This window comes from Trachurus trachurus, assembly GCF_905171665.1.
Source record: "Trachurus trachurus genome assembly, chromosome: 1".
In the NCBI taxonomy this organism is placed as follows: Eukaryota; Metazoa; Chordata; class Actinopteri; order Carangiformes; family Carangidae; genus Trachurus; species Trachurus trachurus.
This window is the reverse complement of record NC_139891.1, coordinates 526,316-541,283: the sequence shown is the minus strand read 5'-3', so window position 1 is coordinate 541,283 and position 14,968 is coordinate 526,316. Positions and strand designations below refer to the sequence as shown.

The 14,968-nt window shown below is 44.9% G+C and overlaps 1 protein-coding gene across 1 annotated transcript; it reads right to left on the bottom strand.

Moving 5' to 3' along the window:
• Positions 1–600: 600 nt before the first annotated feature.
• On the bottom strand, positions 601–5,881 carry LOC310987373 (tubulin beta-4B chain-like). Its single transcript, XM_083973583.1, has 5 exons — positions 5,649–5,881; positions 4,267–4,375; positions 4,071–4,181; positions 3,661–3,905; positions 601–1,782 (listed from the first exon to the last, which is right to left on the bottom strand). Exons 1-5 carry the CDS (start codon positions 5,703–5,705, stop codon positions 970–972), a joined length of 1,335 nt encoding a protein of 444 aa, XP_083829709.1. The 5' UTR covers positions 5,706–5,881; the 3' UTR covers positions 601–969.
• Positions 5,882–14,968: the final 9,087 nt, after the last annotated feature.

The window sequence follows — 14,968 nt, the reverse complement described above, 5'->3', positions numbered from 1 at the left end:
AAAAAAAAAGAAAAAAAAGAATTAATGGCATGTATCTACTCTATAGCAGCTGTATGAATAACCAAATTACAGAAATAGCATTTCTGTGACTTGAATGTTATTTCCATTAAAAAATTCCGCTTTTTCCTCCACTTTTTATTTTCCATAGATAGACATGCTTTTGTTTTTAGGTATACATCTCTACAGCCTGCATGGAAAGCTGAATGTCATGGTGCTTGAGTCGTGGGACGGATTAGCAGGATAATGAGAACATTTTCTGTTAACAGGTTGTCTAGTGGCAAAGAGATGTGTCCACATCCTGCTCAGAGAAACCCACAGACCTCATACTGCCTCCTTGTGGTGTTCAGGCCACACTGTCTAATCTCCAGACAATGCAGATCTCCATTTTGGTTTGCCTCATTCATCCAGAGTAAAATCCTAAAAAAGAATTGTTGATTGTGGTTTCTTTCATCCAGCAGTAGACGCAGTGAACACTGGATATATAACTGTGAACTTTAGTCATATACTTTTAAAATGAATTCAAATGTAAAATATTTCCCAGAGAAAAACGTAATTAAAACAAATGCATATTTTTCCAACACATTTATTTCAGTTAGACAAGTGAACACATTTCGGTGAGTTGAACAGTTTTATTGAGTACTTGGCCCAGATAAATGAACATTAACAGAAAGCTACTGACTTAAGACCACAAGCACACCTGTGTTAGCTACCTTTACATGAGTACTGAGGGGGGGGGGGGGGGGGGGGGGGCACCACGGATCAGTGGGGTGTTGTGAGTGCTGCTCTGGGTGGAGGAGAGGTGGGGGGTCAATGGAACAGGGAGGACAGGCAGAGAGAGGAGGAAAACCGAGGGATTCCAAAGGAAAGAGCTGAGAAAAAAAAATGAAAAAGTCAGAAAAAGAGCAGAGTGCGGCTGAAATCAGTGGACGGACGGTTGGGTGGAGAAATGATGAGCGTAGTGGAGAAGCCTTAGGCCACCTCCTCCTCTCCTTCCTCCTCAAACTCTCCCTCCTCGGCTGTGGCGTCCTGATACTGCTGGTACTCGGACACCAGGTCGTTCATGTTGCTCTCTGCCTCGGTGAACTCCATCTCGTCCATGCCCTCGCCGGTGTACCAGTGAAGGAAGGCCTTGCGCCGGAACATGGCGGTGAACTGCTCGGAGATGCGCTTGAACAGCTCCTGGATGGCCGTGCTGTTGCCGATGAAGGTGGCCGCCATCTTGAGCCCGCGGGGTGGGATGTCGCACACGGCCGTCTTGACGTTGTTGGGGATCCACTCCACGAAGTAGCTGCTGTTCTTGTTCTGCACGTTCAGCATCTGCTCGTCCACTTCCTTCATCGACATGCGGCCGCGGAACACGGCAGCCACGGTCAAGTAGCGCCCGTGCCGTGGGTCGCAGGCGGCCATCATGTTCTTGGCGTCGAACATCTGCTGGGTGAGTTCGGGCACAGAGAGGGCTCTGTACTGCTGGCTGCCCCGGCTGGTCAAGGGGGCGAAGCCGGGCATGAAGAAGTGCAGACGAGGGAAGGGCACCATGTTGACGGCCAGTTTGCGCAGGTCAGCGTTGAGCTGACCGGGGAAGCGCAGGCAAGTCGTCACCCCGCTCATGGTGGCGGAGACGAGGTGGTTGAGGTCTCCGTACGTGGGCGTAGTGAGTTTGAGGGTGCGGAAACAGATGTCATACAGGGCCTCGTTGTCGATGCAGTAGGTCTCGTCCGTGTTCTCAACCAGCTGGTGGACAGACAAGGTGGCGTTGTAGGGCTCCACCACTGTATCTGACACCTGGAGGCAGAAGGTACAAAGGTCAGGGGGTAGTCCAGTCATTTTAAGCCAAAATGGGGGTCAACGTTGAACAAACTACGGAGACCTGCTTTTTATGAACGCACCTGATCAGTTTTTTAAATAAACTGGATACTGTATATCACTGTGCTTTGCGTTTTATTACTGGTTGCAGCTATCGTGTACATCACTGTTCCTTATATGCCGTCGCACATTGTCCATCTTTGTATGTCAGTAGACTCTCTCATTGGCTGACTTTTATTTATAAATCTATTCTTGGACTTTTGCCTACATATTTGTGTGTACACATGTGTAGAAACCACAGCCGATATGGCCTGCGTTCTCAGGACATTATACAGATGCAGGTCCCGAGAGTGAGGACGGAACTGGGCAAAAAGGCTTTTAAATTTTCAGCCCCGTCGACCTGGAATGATGTGCAGAAGGACTTGAAACTGACACATCTTGTAACTCTGGGGGAATTCAGGTCAATTATAATAGACAGAGAATTGAGCTCAATCGGACTGTGTGATTGCGCTGTTTAATCATGTTTTCCTGAAATGTGTGATTGTATGTAATTTGAGTCTTGTGTGATGTGCAACTGAGCTGTTGTGTGCTGCCGTCTTGGCCAGGTCACTCTTGGAAAAGAGGTTTTAAATCTCAATGAGTTTTATACCTGGTTAAATAAAGGATATTGATATTGATTGAAATTGCAACAGAAGCAAACTCAACTGATTTTGTATCCTCAACATGTCCTAAGTGAGGGAAAAAAGCCCAGAAGAATCCCATTAGGGGAAAGTTTAAAAAAAGACCCAAATACAGCGCATTCATACGCCTATTAATTTTTTTCTCACCTGAATAGGGTGAATTTTTTAACCTTTAGATATCTCCATGAAAATTACCCAGTTGATTACTTACTTTAAGACAAACAAAAAATGTATTAAGAGTTTTTTTTAATTGTTTGTTAACATGAGCAAATTTGCATATATTTGCAAATATTCCACCGTTTTGACTGGTATATGAAGGTGCTGTGGTGGTACCAGCATGAAAATTGGGATGAGTTGACTCAACATAAAACCACTTGAAATTTCAAGATGGCTGCAATTTTTCAAGATGACCACCACCTTAGTGGAGCAGGTATGACATGCTCATTTCTTAAGGAGGTGAGTGTTGCTGAGATCAGGGAGCTCCAGGAGCTCCAGACACTTATCCTCTGATGGTTGTTTTGATCCAACAGTTCTTTAAAAAAATATTCTTGGCATTTTCGCCATTAATGATAGATAGAGAGATATTTGTGAAAGGGGGATGTCGAGATGGAAGGACTTGCAGCAAAGAACATGGACTGGATTCGAACCCATCACTGCGGGAAGCACCCGTTTTACATGGTAGCCTAAGCGCCCTAGCTCATTAAGCTACTGTGTGCCTAACTGTAAGATGTCAACAAGATTGAACAAGACATTGTTCACCTGCTATACCCAATGTTTATCTGCTGTTGTATCTATGCAAATTTGCCATACGTAATTAGATTATGCACTGTTTGCTCATGTTAACAAAGAATTTCAAAAAACTTGCTTGTAAGTAATCAACTCAGTAATTTTCATGGGGATATCTAAAGGTTAAAAATGTTACCTTATTCACGTGAGACAAAATAATTAATAGGCATATGAATGGGATATATTTTGGTCTTTTTCTAAACTTTCCCTTAATGGGATTCTTCTGGGCTTTTTTTCCCCTCACTCAGGACATGTTGAGGATACAAAATCAGCTGAGTTTGCTTCTGTTGCAATTTGTTCAACCTTTTTTTCATAAATTGACTGGACTAGAGATGAAGAGCCAGAATAAGCAACAAGTACTGAGAACAAGTGTGACATGATCACTGTATACCTTAGGAGAGGGCACAACGCTGAAGGTGTTCATGATACGATCGGGGTACTCTTCTCGGATCTTGCTGATGAGCAGAGTTCCCATGCCAGAGCCAGTACCACCACCCAGGGAGTGTGTGAGCTGGAAACCCTGCAGACAGTCGCAGCTCTCAGCTTCCTTCCTCACAACATCCATGACTGAGTCCACCAGCTCAGCTCCCTCTGTGTAGTGGCCCTTGGCCCAGTTGTTACCCGCTCCACTCTGGCCTAAAGGGAACAATTTAATTATAAATCTACAGTACGCTTGTAATGTTCCAGTGTATCAATCAAACCAAAGGTTTTTTTTTTTTTTTTTTTACTTCTGGAACTGCAGCAATCACATGATTGTATCATGTCCTGTGTTATAACATGCAGGTGTATGATTGTATATACCGAAGACAAAGTTGTCAGGTCTGAAGATCTGTCCGAAGGGGCCAGAGCGGACGGAGTCCATCGTGCCTGGCTCCAGATCCACTAAGATGGCCCTGGGCACGTACTTCCCTCCTTGAACACAAATGCAGGTGTCAGAAATATCTAATAGAATAGAAAATACAGAATATTTAAAGCTCAGTGTTTTATCAGCACTGACCTGAAGCCTCATTGTAGTAGACATTGATTCTGTCCAGCTGCAGGTCGCTGTCTCCGTGATAGGTTCCAGTTGGGTCGATGCCGTGCTCGTCACTGATCACCTCCCAGAACTGCAGATAGAGCAGATAGGTGAGATTAGGCAGAGACAACTTAATAAAAATGTGCATAGCACAGTCTGAATGTAATCTTAATCTTTCCTTTATTGTCCACAATGTGGAAATTAAACACACATTAAATAAATAACACGTCATCCAATACATAAAAAAAGAGTAAAAAGGTGATGTACAGGGCGGTGCGTGGCGCAGTGGTTAAGGTAGCCGCCCCATGTAGAGGCTACAGTCCTCAACGCAGGCGTCCCCGGTTCGAATCCTACGTCGGGCAGACCTTTCCTGCATGTCATTCCCCCTCTCTCTGCCCATTTCCTGTCTATCTCACTATGTGCTGTCAAATAAAGGCAAAAACGCCAAAAAATATACTTAAAAAATAAAAATAAAATAAATAAAAGGTGATGTACCACTCACATAAACACAGGAATGTACACTAAATGGCCTGGTCTACTTGTTGAGCCTCGGCACTCTATACACTATACTCGAGCGATAACTGACGTTTGTAAAGCAAAACTTTTTGTTTTTGCCACTATTCCATTTTTATCATAGCCCTATCATAATACCCTTAGGCTGATCAGATTGAAAAAAAAAAATAGATAAATACTAAATACTTAATTGTTGCAACCCCAGAAAATTGTGTGAATGTTTTTCAAGTCCATCAGGCTCTAATCAACTTTCTAATCATCTGGTTTCACGGATCCATTAAAAAATGGGCTGATCTACTGAAATGCAGATGGTAACAAATTATAGGCCTGCTTATTATTTATTTATATTATAATTTAATATGATCTCATGCGTGTTGAAAACTGCCCATCTGCGTTCCAGTGCATTCTGCGCCACACCCCGCTCTCTATGCCCCCCACCCTGCTGAAAAAGGAAAAAAAAAAAAAGACGAAAGACGGAGAGAAAAACACGCAGGAGAGACACACACACACACACACACACAGTTTAGGTCGCAGCCACACTCAGTGACAGTGACAGTGCGCTCATCATTTAAAGGGCATCAAGTGACAACTGCAGGGATGTCTCTGCTCGCCACCGCCCATCCTAACCTAAAGGATGCTATTGTGCGCTGCCTTCGCCAGTCTTATACAACACTTTCCACTCCTCTGTGTTGACCCATTTAGTGTTTCCTGTAGGCAGCAGGGCCTCTTAAGAGCAGCCACGTAGGCAGCGACAAGAATAAACTTGAATTCGATCACATTAAGCCGACCGCGGTTCACACGTCGATAATACGCCGCCGGGTGTGTGTGTGTGTGTGTGTTTTCAATCATACCTTTGCTCCAATCTGGTTCCCGCATTGCCCGGCCTGCAGGTGCACTATCTCACGCATGTTGTCGCTGCGGTGTGGGTGGGTGGTCTCACGGAATCTGCTGCTGCTGGTGCTGGTGGAGGAGGAGGAGAGCGCTGGAGAGAGGGAAGCTGACGACGGGCTCCGGTTGTGCTGGATGGTCCGTTACTCCGTCCTGGCCCTCCTGTCCTGTCCTGTCTGAATGGCGGAGGAGCTGTGTGGCTGGCTGGCTGGCTGTGTCTCCTCGCCCTTCCCACCGCTCGCGACTGCGCCGTTCCTCTCGGTGCTGCAGCATGACGTCATCGCCATGGCAACGGGGGGAGAACTGGGCACGGCCTGACTGTGCTGGCTCGAGCAGCGAGCGGACGCCGGTTGTTAGGAGGAGGGGGGGGTTGATAAGAGTGTGTGTGGAGAAACGACCTCAAAGCTTTGATTCAGGCCCATTTAAAAAGCCACAGGCCTGCTGCACTGGGTGTATCTGGTTCAATGGGCCTGACATCCGCATGTGAAGGATCTCATGAGCAATTGATGGATAGATGAATGATTGATCAGTAGGCTGTCAGACAGGTTGTAAGCAAACCTGTGTAGGGGAGACCGGGGTTGGTTGTCACAGTGCTTATTACAGCCACACTACAGGGCGCTGTAACATGATGTTGATAGTAAATTTGAGCCCTGACTTCCTGTTCATTTTGCATTAGTCATTTTGTTGAATGCACACTAAACATTGAGGTGAGGATATATTTTATCATTTTTATGGGTCAGAGTAATTTTTCATGTTTGTGTTATTTTTGTAATAACAGCTTATATGTTACTAGTCATTTTACAATAAAACACTCATTAACAAAACAAAAGTGGTAGTTTTTGTTGAGTCATCTTTTAGCCAGCAAGCTAAAGCTATGTGGTAGTTAGCTTAACATGTTGGTTAAATGGTCAGTTGGGGATGGTTGTCTCACTGCTCTGGGGGTTGGTTGTCATGTGACAATGGCTTTCACAGTGAAATAATTTTATAGCACTGCAAATTCTTCTCATTCTCATTAGATAATTCAGAGAACTGATCACCTGCCTCAGTCTTATTATAATATTGGACATAGGATACCTGTTCTTGGTATGCTGTTTGTTGTTGCCAAATGAACTTATTCATAATGATTTGATAATTTGATCGTTCTCGGGGCACTGGTGTTTATTATAGAGGTGGTATTCATTTCAAAAGTTATTTGGTGTGTCTAGCTTAAAGCAGAAGTAAGCGATCCAGTCGTTTTGGCTAATGTTGCATTCCAGGCAGGCTTTTGAAACAGCTTCAAATCACGACTTAGTAGCGTTCCAGGCAACCCACTCGTGTTTTTCCGACCTGTTGCCTGTGAAAGTGCACTCTAACGGCCACTCGTAACTTCTGACCCGTGAACTCGTACCAGATCGAACTGGTACGACTTCACAGGTCGGAAAAACACGAGTTACGGGTTGCCTTGAACGCACCATAATGTCTTGTCAGCCGATGGTGTTAGCAGCCCCCGCCCTCGTCATGGATCTATTGGTCCTCGTCCCTACGTCACCACATTCAGGCGCATCCCTTGGCTGCACACACAGCCCTTCATGCCGTTCTCTCTCCTCATTGGATAAAACTTGTAGGATACGAGAAAAGTTTTCTCCTCGGCTCAGAGCAGAGCAGAGTGACTGAGAGACACGTGTTTCAGTCCAAACACTCTATGTAAGTGATTGCTGTCGGAAGATATAACTATTTAAGACTTATATTAACACAAAAATATCACTTACTTCTGCTTTAAAAAACAAGAAAGTTACACATCTTCTTTTAAAATCCTAATATATCACTGAAACCCTATTGAACCTCAACCTCCACAGGGACAACTGACCCCGTGATGGGGTTGGTTGTCACATTGTGTCAGAGTGTCTTTCATGGTGAATTACTTCTTGTTGCAATATGTTCTAAAAACAAAAAGGATAGTTTCCACGACCATAAGACCATAAGCTTTCATTTAATGTAAGAATTACTGTTCGAAGTCTTTTTGAAGATGAGCAATTCGTACTTGAGTAAAAAGTGTGACAACCAGCCCCGGTCTCCCCCTACCTGGGTGGGTATTTTGATCAGTCATTTCCTGGATAAAGGATTAAAGCAGAAGTAAGTGATATATTTGTGTTAATATAAGTCTTAAATAGTTATATCTTCCGACAGCAATCACTTACATAGAGTGTTTGGACCGAAACACGGGTCTGTCAGTCACTCTGCTCTGCTCTGAGCCCAGGAGAAAACTTTTCTCGTATCCTACAGTTTTTATCCAATGAGGAGAGAGAACGGCATGCAGGGCTGTGTGTGCAGCCAAGGGATGCGCCTGAACGTGGTGACGTAGGGACGAGGACCAATAGATCCATGACGAGGGCGGGGGCTGCTAACACCATCGGCTGACAAGACGTTATGGTGCGTTCAAGACAACTCGTAACTCGTGTTTTTCCGACCTGTGAAGTGGTACCAGTTCGATCTGGTGCGAGTTCACGGGTCAGAAGTTACGAGTGGCCGTTAGAGTGACTTTCACAGGTAAAACAGGTCGGAAAAACATGAGTGGGTTGCCTGGAACGCTACAAAATCGTAAGTTGTAACTTGAAGCTGTAATTTACGGTTTCAAAAGCCTGCCTGGAACGCACCATTAGCCAAAACCACCAGATCGCTTATGTAGAGGTCGGGAAATGAAGAGCCTCTCATTAGTATGCAGGTATTACACACGCACCCCTTATTTTTTTTATTTTTCTTCTTTCTCTTTATTTTCATTTATTTCAGTTACATTTTAAGTTAGACTCCCATACAAGTCATTTCGTTGCAATTCCACTTTGTGACAATAGGTGGCACTGTGATACCAGGTTCAGTGAGAAAACCTCTAACTCAAGCCCATCCTCCTCCCATAGGAGGCAGAATAAAATGGTGCTTGAGGAAGTCGCACACTGCTGAAACCGTGTTGTTTCTCATTGTTCCACAGGTATGTAAAACGTGAAAAAAGCAACTTAATAATTGGTCGGTACACTGCCTAGACATTGGAAAAACATTTGGTTACGTTCATGAGGTTTAAAAGTGCTCGAAAACCGAGTTTGAACTTAATTCATGTGTATGTTTATGTTATGTAGCAAGCTAGCATTTTAGCTATTGTTTTCACTGCCGACTGTGTAAAGGGCAAGTAATAGGTTTGAGTGCATTGGACTTGAGACATGATTCTAATAAGTTTATTGTGGTTTATGGCGCTGTAGTTGTTGTAATAGTCGCCACCACATAATATCGGTTCATGCAAAAGGAGATATTGTGTCAGGGGTGAATGAAATAGCCTACATGTAAACATGTCGTTAAAGTTATGTGATTTGTGAATGTGGTTTGAATCTTTTGATGATTTTGGGTGTATGCACTGTGCAGCCACAGTATATTGTAATTTCTTTTGTTATTATTTACATGTATTTGAGTTATAATCTCAAGCATTTGTCTGATATTGAGGCTGATTATTCGCCAGTGAATGTGAAATGAGATACTTGACATTTTATATAGGAGGCGGAATAAAATGGTGCTTGAGGAAGTCGCACACTGCTGAAACCGTGTTGTTTCTCATTGTTCCACAGTCATTATCGCTGTGTAGCAACAATAGCTACCGGCCCGAGTACCCCCTAGGCTTGAGGCCGGTAACATTTGGGGGCTCGTCCCGGGATCTCCACGGCCATCTGAGGACGCCGGACCTGCAACTGTGATATCCTGTTTCCCGGGCTTCAGGGAAGGCTACTCCCCGTAGTGTCATCCAGAGAGTCAAGGCTTCAGGAAACTCAGTCGTCATGGCTACTTCAGATCGTCAGGTGCTGATCTGGAAGCTGCAAAAGAAATTACCAGGGTTGACCTGTGATCAACTACAGACCGTGGCTGCCGAAATTGACACTGCAAAACAGGAAATGACTGGAGATACATCCACATTGACTGAACCTGAACTGTTCGACATGATTGTTGATTTCATAAGGAGTGAGAAACTGAAGGACATGGAGGATGAAGGCATGTCCTGTCTACTCTTTCTTCTTGATATGGTCGAGGACTTGTTAGCTGTTACAAAAACAGCCCCTACTGAGTTGGACGGTGAAGACGACGGCACTCAGCGTGATAGAGCATCGCCTACATTCACCAAAGCACCGACGAGCAGCAGAGACTCTGATGATGGACCATCATCTCCAGAGGCGGGTGCCCCAGCCAAGCCGACTACTCCAGCCAGAGACTCTGTGAATGGTGGTAGAACAAGATCATCTGTGTGTGTTTCTGATCAGGTGGTAAGGCTAACTGAGGTTGCGAGTTTATTACCTCGTAGAGAATTTAAAATTCATGGTGGTCAATTATCTGATTCAGGGTCTGAAATCTCATACTACAGTCTCTGCAAGCAAATAGATGAGGGTCTTAAGGAAGGTTTCAGTGAGTCTGAGGTTATCAGAACAGTGATAAAGGTCACTAAACCAGGTAACTTCAGAGAAATGCTAACCAACAAAGATGACCTCAAGGTAGATGAGTTAAAACGGTTTCTCAAGTCGCATATCAGAGAGAAAAGTAGCACAGAACTCTTTCATGAGTTGAGCAACGCTAAGCAGCAGGATAAAGAGACACCACAGCAGTTCATGTATAGGATCATGGGTCTCAAACAGCGTGTTCTATCAGCCTCACGGCAAAGTGATACTGAATTCAGTTATGACAAAAGACTGGTACAGGGTACATTCCTCCATACACTCTATCAAGGCTTAAGTGAGAAAAATAACCACATCAGGAGTGACCTTAAACACCACCTTAGAGACTTACAGGTGACTGACGATTTTTTATTGGAGCAAATCACTAAGTCAGCTAGCGAGGAAGCTGATAGACTAAAACGCCTTGGTGCTCTGACTAAATCCAAATCAGTAACCGTTAGCTCAGTTCAACCAGGTGACGATCAACCAGTTGATAAAGCAAAACTGACTGAAGTCAACCGTGACATACAGGCTAATCAGACTGCTATCATGGAATTGACTGCCCAGGTGTCTACATTGACAAAACACTTGAGCAAACTTGCTGCAAAAGCAGAGAATGAAACTTCCCAAGAACTTAGACAGCCCCAGATAAGTACCCAGACTGTCCGGTCCGGTTCAAAAGGTCGCTGTTCTCAATGTGTGCAACAGGGAAACATGACATGCTCTCACTGCTTTCGCTGTGGCCAGGTTGGACATCGAGCCATCGGCTGTCTAAAGAAACAGTGGTCGGGAAATGGAGTGCAGTCGCTGGAGAGGGGCAGCCAGTGACTGAAGAGGCTGCAACGCCCCCAGTGGAAGCCAACGCTGTTCAGACCAAGGAACCTGCAACTGGAAAAGCCCAAAATAAGTCAAGGAAAAAATGTGTTGCACAACTCATTGGCAAACGGTGTACAATTACCTGTGAAATCAATGGAGTTCCCATCCAAATGCTTTTTGACTCTGGAGCCCAAGTAACAATAGTGGGGAGGGATTGGGTAGAAAAAGAGTTACCTAATGTCAGAATACAACCCATTGAGACACTGCTCACTGGCCACCCATTAGCAGTTAATGCAGCTAATGGTACTGAGGTGCCTTTTGATGGCTGGATAGATGTAACCTTAGAGATAGTAAGTGTGAACCATAAAAGTGTGGCAGTGCAGGTTCCCATGTTAGTAGGTCGAAGCTGTATCAGTTTCCCTCTGTTGGGGTCAAATGTCATCACAGAGATAATTAAGGGGAATGAGCACACAGATGGCCTGGATATCAGCATTCTGCTAAGGGAAGCTTTAAATATTAGTGAAAGCACAGCCAAAGCCATAGTGTCTATTCTCAGTGCAACAGTCTCAGATGAAAAAGAAACAGCTCCACAGTTTGATGTCAGGGTAGGAAAAAAAGGACTTACTATACCTGCAGGCCAAGTAGGAGAGGTTCGGTGCAGAGTCAGGGCCTGGCCAGATGGGGGGACAAGGTTGTATGAGCCAACAGTAAACAATAACTGTCCAGATGGTTTAGAACTGTTCCCTGCTCTTGTGAATGTCCCCAATGGTTCATCCAAAGTTGTTAAGATCCCCATTCAGAATGTGACCAAGCATGATATCTTCCTCTCAGGGAGAACAGTACTGGGTACCCTGGAGGAAGTGGCGGAGGTGAAACCTGTCAACTGCCCCCTGAAAAATGATGCACCTGTCAACCAATCCATGAGAACCGGAACCTGCTCTGCTCAGCTAAGCTCCGAAACTCAAAGTCAACAGGTAAATGACAAACAACATCACCCAGTACAAGGCAAATGGCACCCACCTGTTGACTTGTCACATTTAGAGGAAAAGGAGCAGGAGACAGTAAGAAAAATGCTCTATGAAGAGTCTGACATTTTTGCTAAAGAAGAGGGTGATATTGGCTGCATCCAAAACCTCAAACTAAAAATCAGTCTCAAGGATGAAATACCTGTACAGAAATGTTACAATGCCATCCCAAAGCCCTTGTACAGAGAAGTAAAAGAGTATGTACAGAATCTGCTAAATCAAGGATGGATAAGGAAGTCCACATCGCCGTATTCGTCACCTGTCGTCTGCGTGAGGAAAAAAGATGGCGGCTTACGGTTGTGTGTCGACTTCAGAGAGCTCAATCGGAAAACCATACCTGATAGACACCCCTTGCCACGTATCCAACACCTACTGGAAAATCTTGGAGGTTACACCTGGTTTTCAATACTTGACCAAGGGAGTGCTTATCACCAGGGCTTTGTAGATGAAAGTTCCCAACATGTCACAGCATTCAACACTCCATGGGGGCTATATGAGTGGATGCGACTCCCATTCGGCCTCACCAATGCTCCGGCAGCGTTTCAAAGGTGCATGGAGGGAGTTTTGGAGGGCCTGAGAGACGAGTGTTGCTCACCATATTTAGATGATGTGCTGTGTTATTCAACAACTTTTGATGGTCACATACAAGCTCTACGTCAGGTGTTTGGTCGAATGAGAGAGCATGGCATTAAGTTGCGGCCAAATAAATGTGAACTTTTTAAACAGCAGGTGAGGTACATAGGCCGGGTTGTGTCAAGTGAAGGAGTCTAAATAGACCCCAAGGACTTGGAGGCAGTTTCACAGTTGAGAGAGAGGGAGCCCAAAACGGTGGGGGAAGTTAGAGCTTTATTGGGTTTCTTAAGCTACTATCGCTCTTATATCCAGGACTTTGCCAGACTTGCCAGACCCCTTTTTGAGCTTGTACAGGGTCAGAAGGAATCTAACCAGACAGTACTGTCCAAACCTGTTAAAGGAAGAGCCCGAAGTTTAAACAATGGTCAGCTGACATCTAAGACACCTGTGCAATGGACTTCTGAGCACAGCACTATTGTTTCCAGGTTTGTAGACATGTTAACCAGCTCCCCCATATTAGGCTATCCTGACTGCGATTTGCCATTTATCCTCCACACCGACGCCTCAAATGAAGGTTTAGGGGCGGTACTTTACCAACAGCAGGAAGGCAAACTACGTGTCATAGGATATGGCTCCAGAGCACTCACTCCGGCAGAAAAAAATTATCATTTGCACTCCGGAAAGTTGGAGTTTCTTGCTCTGAAATGGGCAATTTGTGATAAATTCAGGGACTATCTGTACTATGCTCCTACTTTTACAGTATTTACCGATAACAACCCACTTACATATATACTTAGCACAGCAAAGCTAAATGCAGTAGGTCACCGTTGGGTTGGCGAACTGGCCGACTTTCATTTTGATATTAAGTATAGGCCAGGGAAGATGAATGCCGACGCGGACACACTGTCGCGTTACCCCATCAATCTCCAGGAGCGCATTGGTGAATACACCGAAACACTGCCCACAGAAGTAGTGGCCGCTATCTGGCAAGGAAACAAAGTGGAGGAAAACGAGGAGGTACCCTGGGCTGCTGCACTGGTCCTCAACACATCATCTGATGACTCACCACCGAGCATTACACCTGTTTTCACTCCAGAGGACATCCAAACAGCACAAAAAAATGACCCTCCAATTCATGAGGTAATAACACTGAAAAAAAAAGGATGGATTCCAAATGACAATGACAAAAAACAAATGTCACCTGAAACAAGAAGGCTTGTACATGAGTGGAACAAACTGAAATTAGACAAGGGAATTCTGTACAGATGTGCTAGTCAGAGAAAACAGCTAGTTCTCCCCTCTGAACTGAAGCAAATGGTGATGGAGAACTTGCATGACAACATGGGGCATATTGGTGCAGACAAAGTAACTCGACTGGCAAGGGAGAGGTTTTTTTGGCCTTTCATGCAGAAAGAAATAGAAGATTATGTGATGAGAAGGTGTGTTTGTATTAAACAAAAGCGGCCTTGTGTCCCAAACAAAGCACCCATGGGCTCAATAACCTCTAGTGGCCCATTTGAGTTTGTCTCTGTTGATTACCTCCATCTTGAGCCAAGTAAAGGGGGCTATGAATATATTCTTGTCTTGGTAGACCACTTTACCCGCTTTGCGCAAGCGTATCCCACCAAGAACAAGTCAGGGAAGACGGCGGCAGAGAAAATATTCCAGGATTTCATCCCCAGGTTCGGTTACCCTGAAAAATTGCACCATGATCAGGGGCGGGAATTTGAGAATGCCTTGTTTCAGAGACTCCAACAGTTGGCTGGCATATCTCATTCCCGAACTACACCGTACCATCCGCAGGGAAATCCTGTTGAGAGACTGAACAGAACGCTGCTCCAGATGCTGCGGACACTGCAGGAAGAAAAAAAGACTGATTGGAAAGAACATCTACCTCATATTGTGCATGCATATAACTGCACCACACATGAATCTACGGGATACTCACCATTTTTTCTCTTATATGGAAGAGCCCCACGGCTGCCAATCGACTTGCTTTTTGACCTCAAACCTGAACAAGAAACACCAGACAGACAGATGTTTGCACAAAAATGGGCAAGTAGGATGCGGGAGGCATATAAAATAGCCTCAGAAAATAGTAAAAAATCATCAGCAAAGGGAAAGAGGCAGTATGACAAGGGTGTAAAAGGTGCCACACTCCAACCAGGTGACAGGGTGCTCGTGAGGAACCTCTCGGTGAGAGGCGGCCCCGGCAAACTCCGTGCTTACTGGGAGGGAAAAGTCCACCGTGTTATTGAGAGAGTCGGTGACGGTCCTGTGTACAAAGTACAAGCGGAGGCTGGAAACAAAACCATCCGTGTACTTCATCGAAATCTTTTGCTGCCAGTGACTGCCTTGCCTCTGGAAGAGACTGAAATGAGACCTAAAAGGAAGGAACAAACAAAACAGAGAACTAATAACAGTGGGATG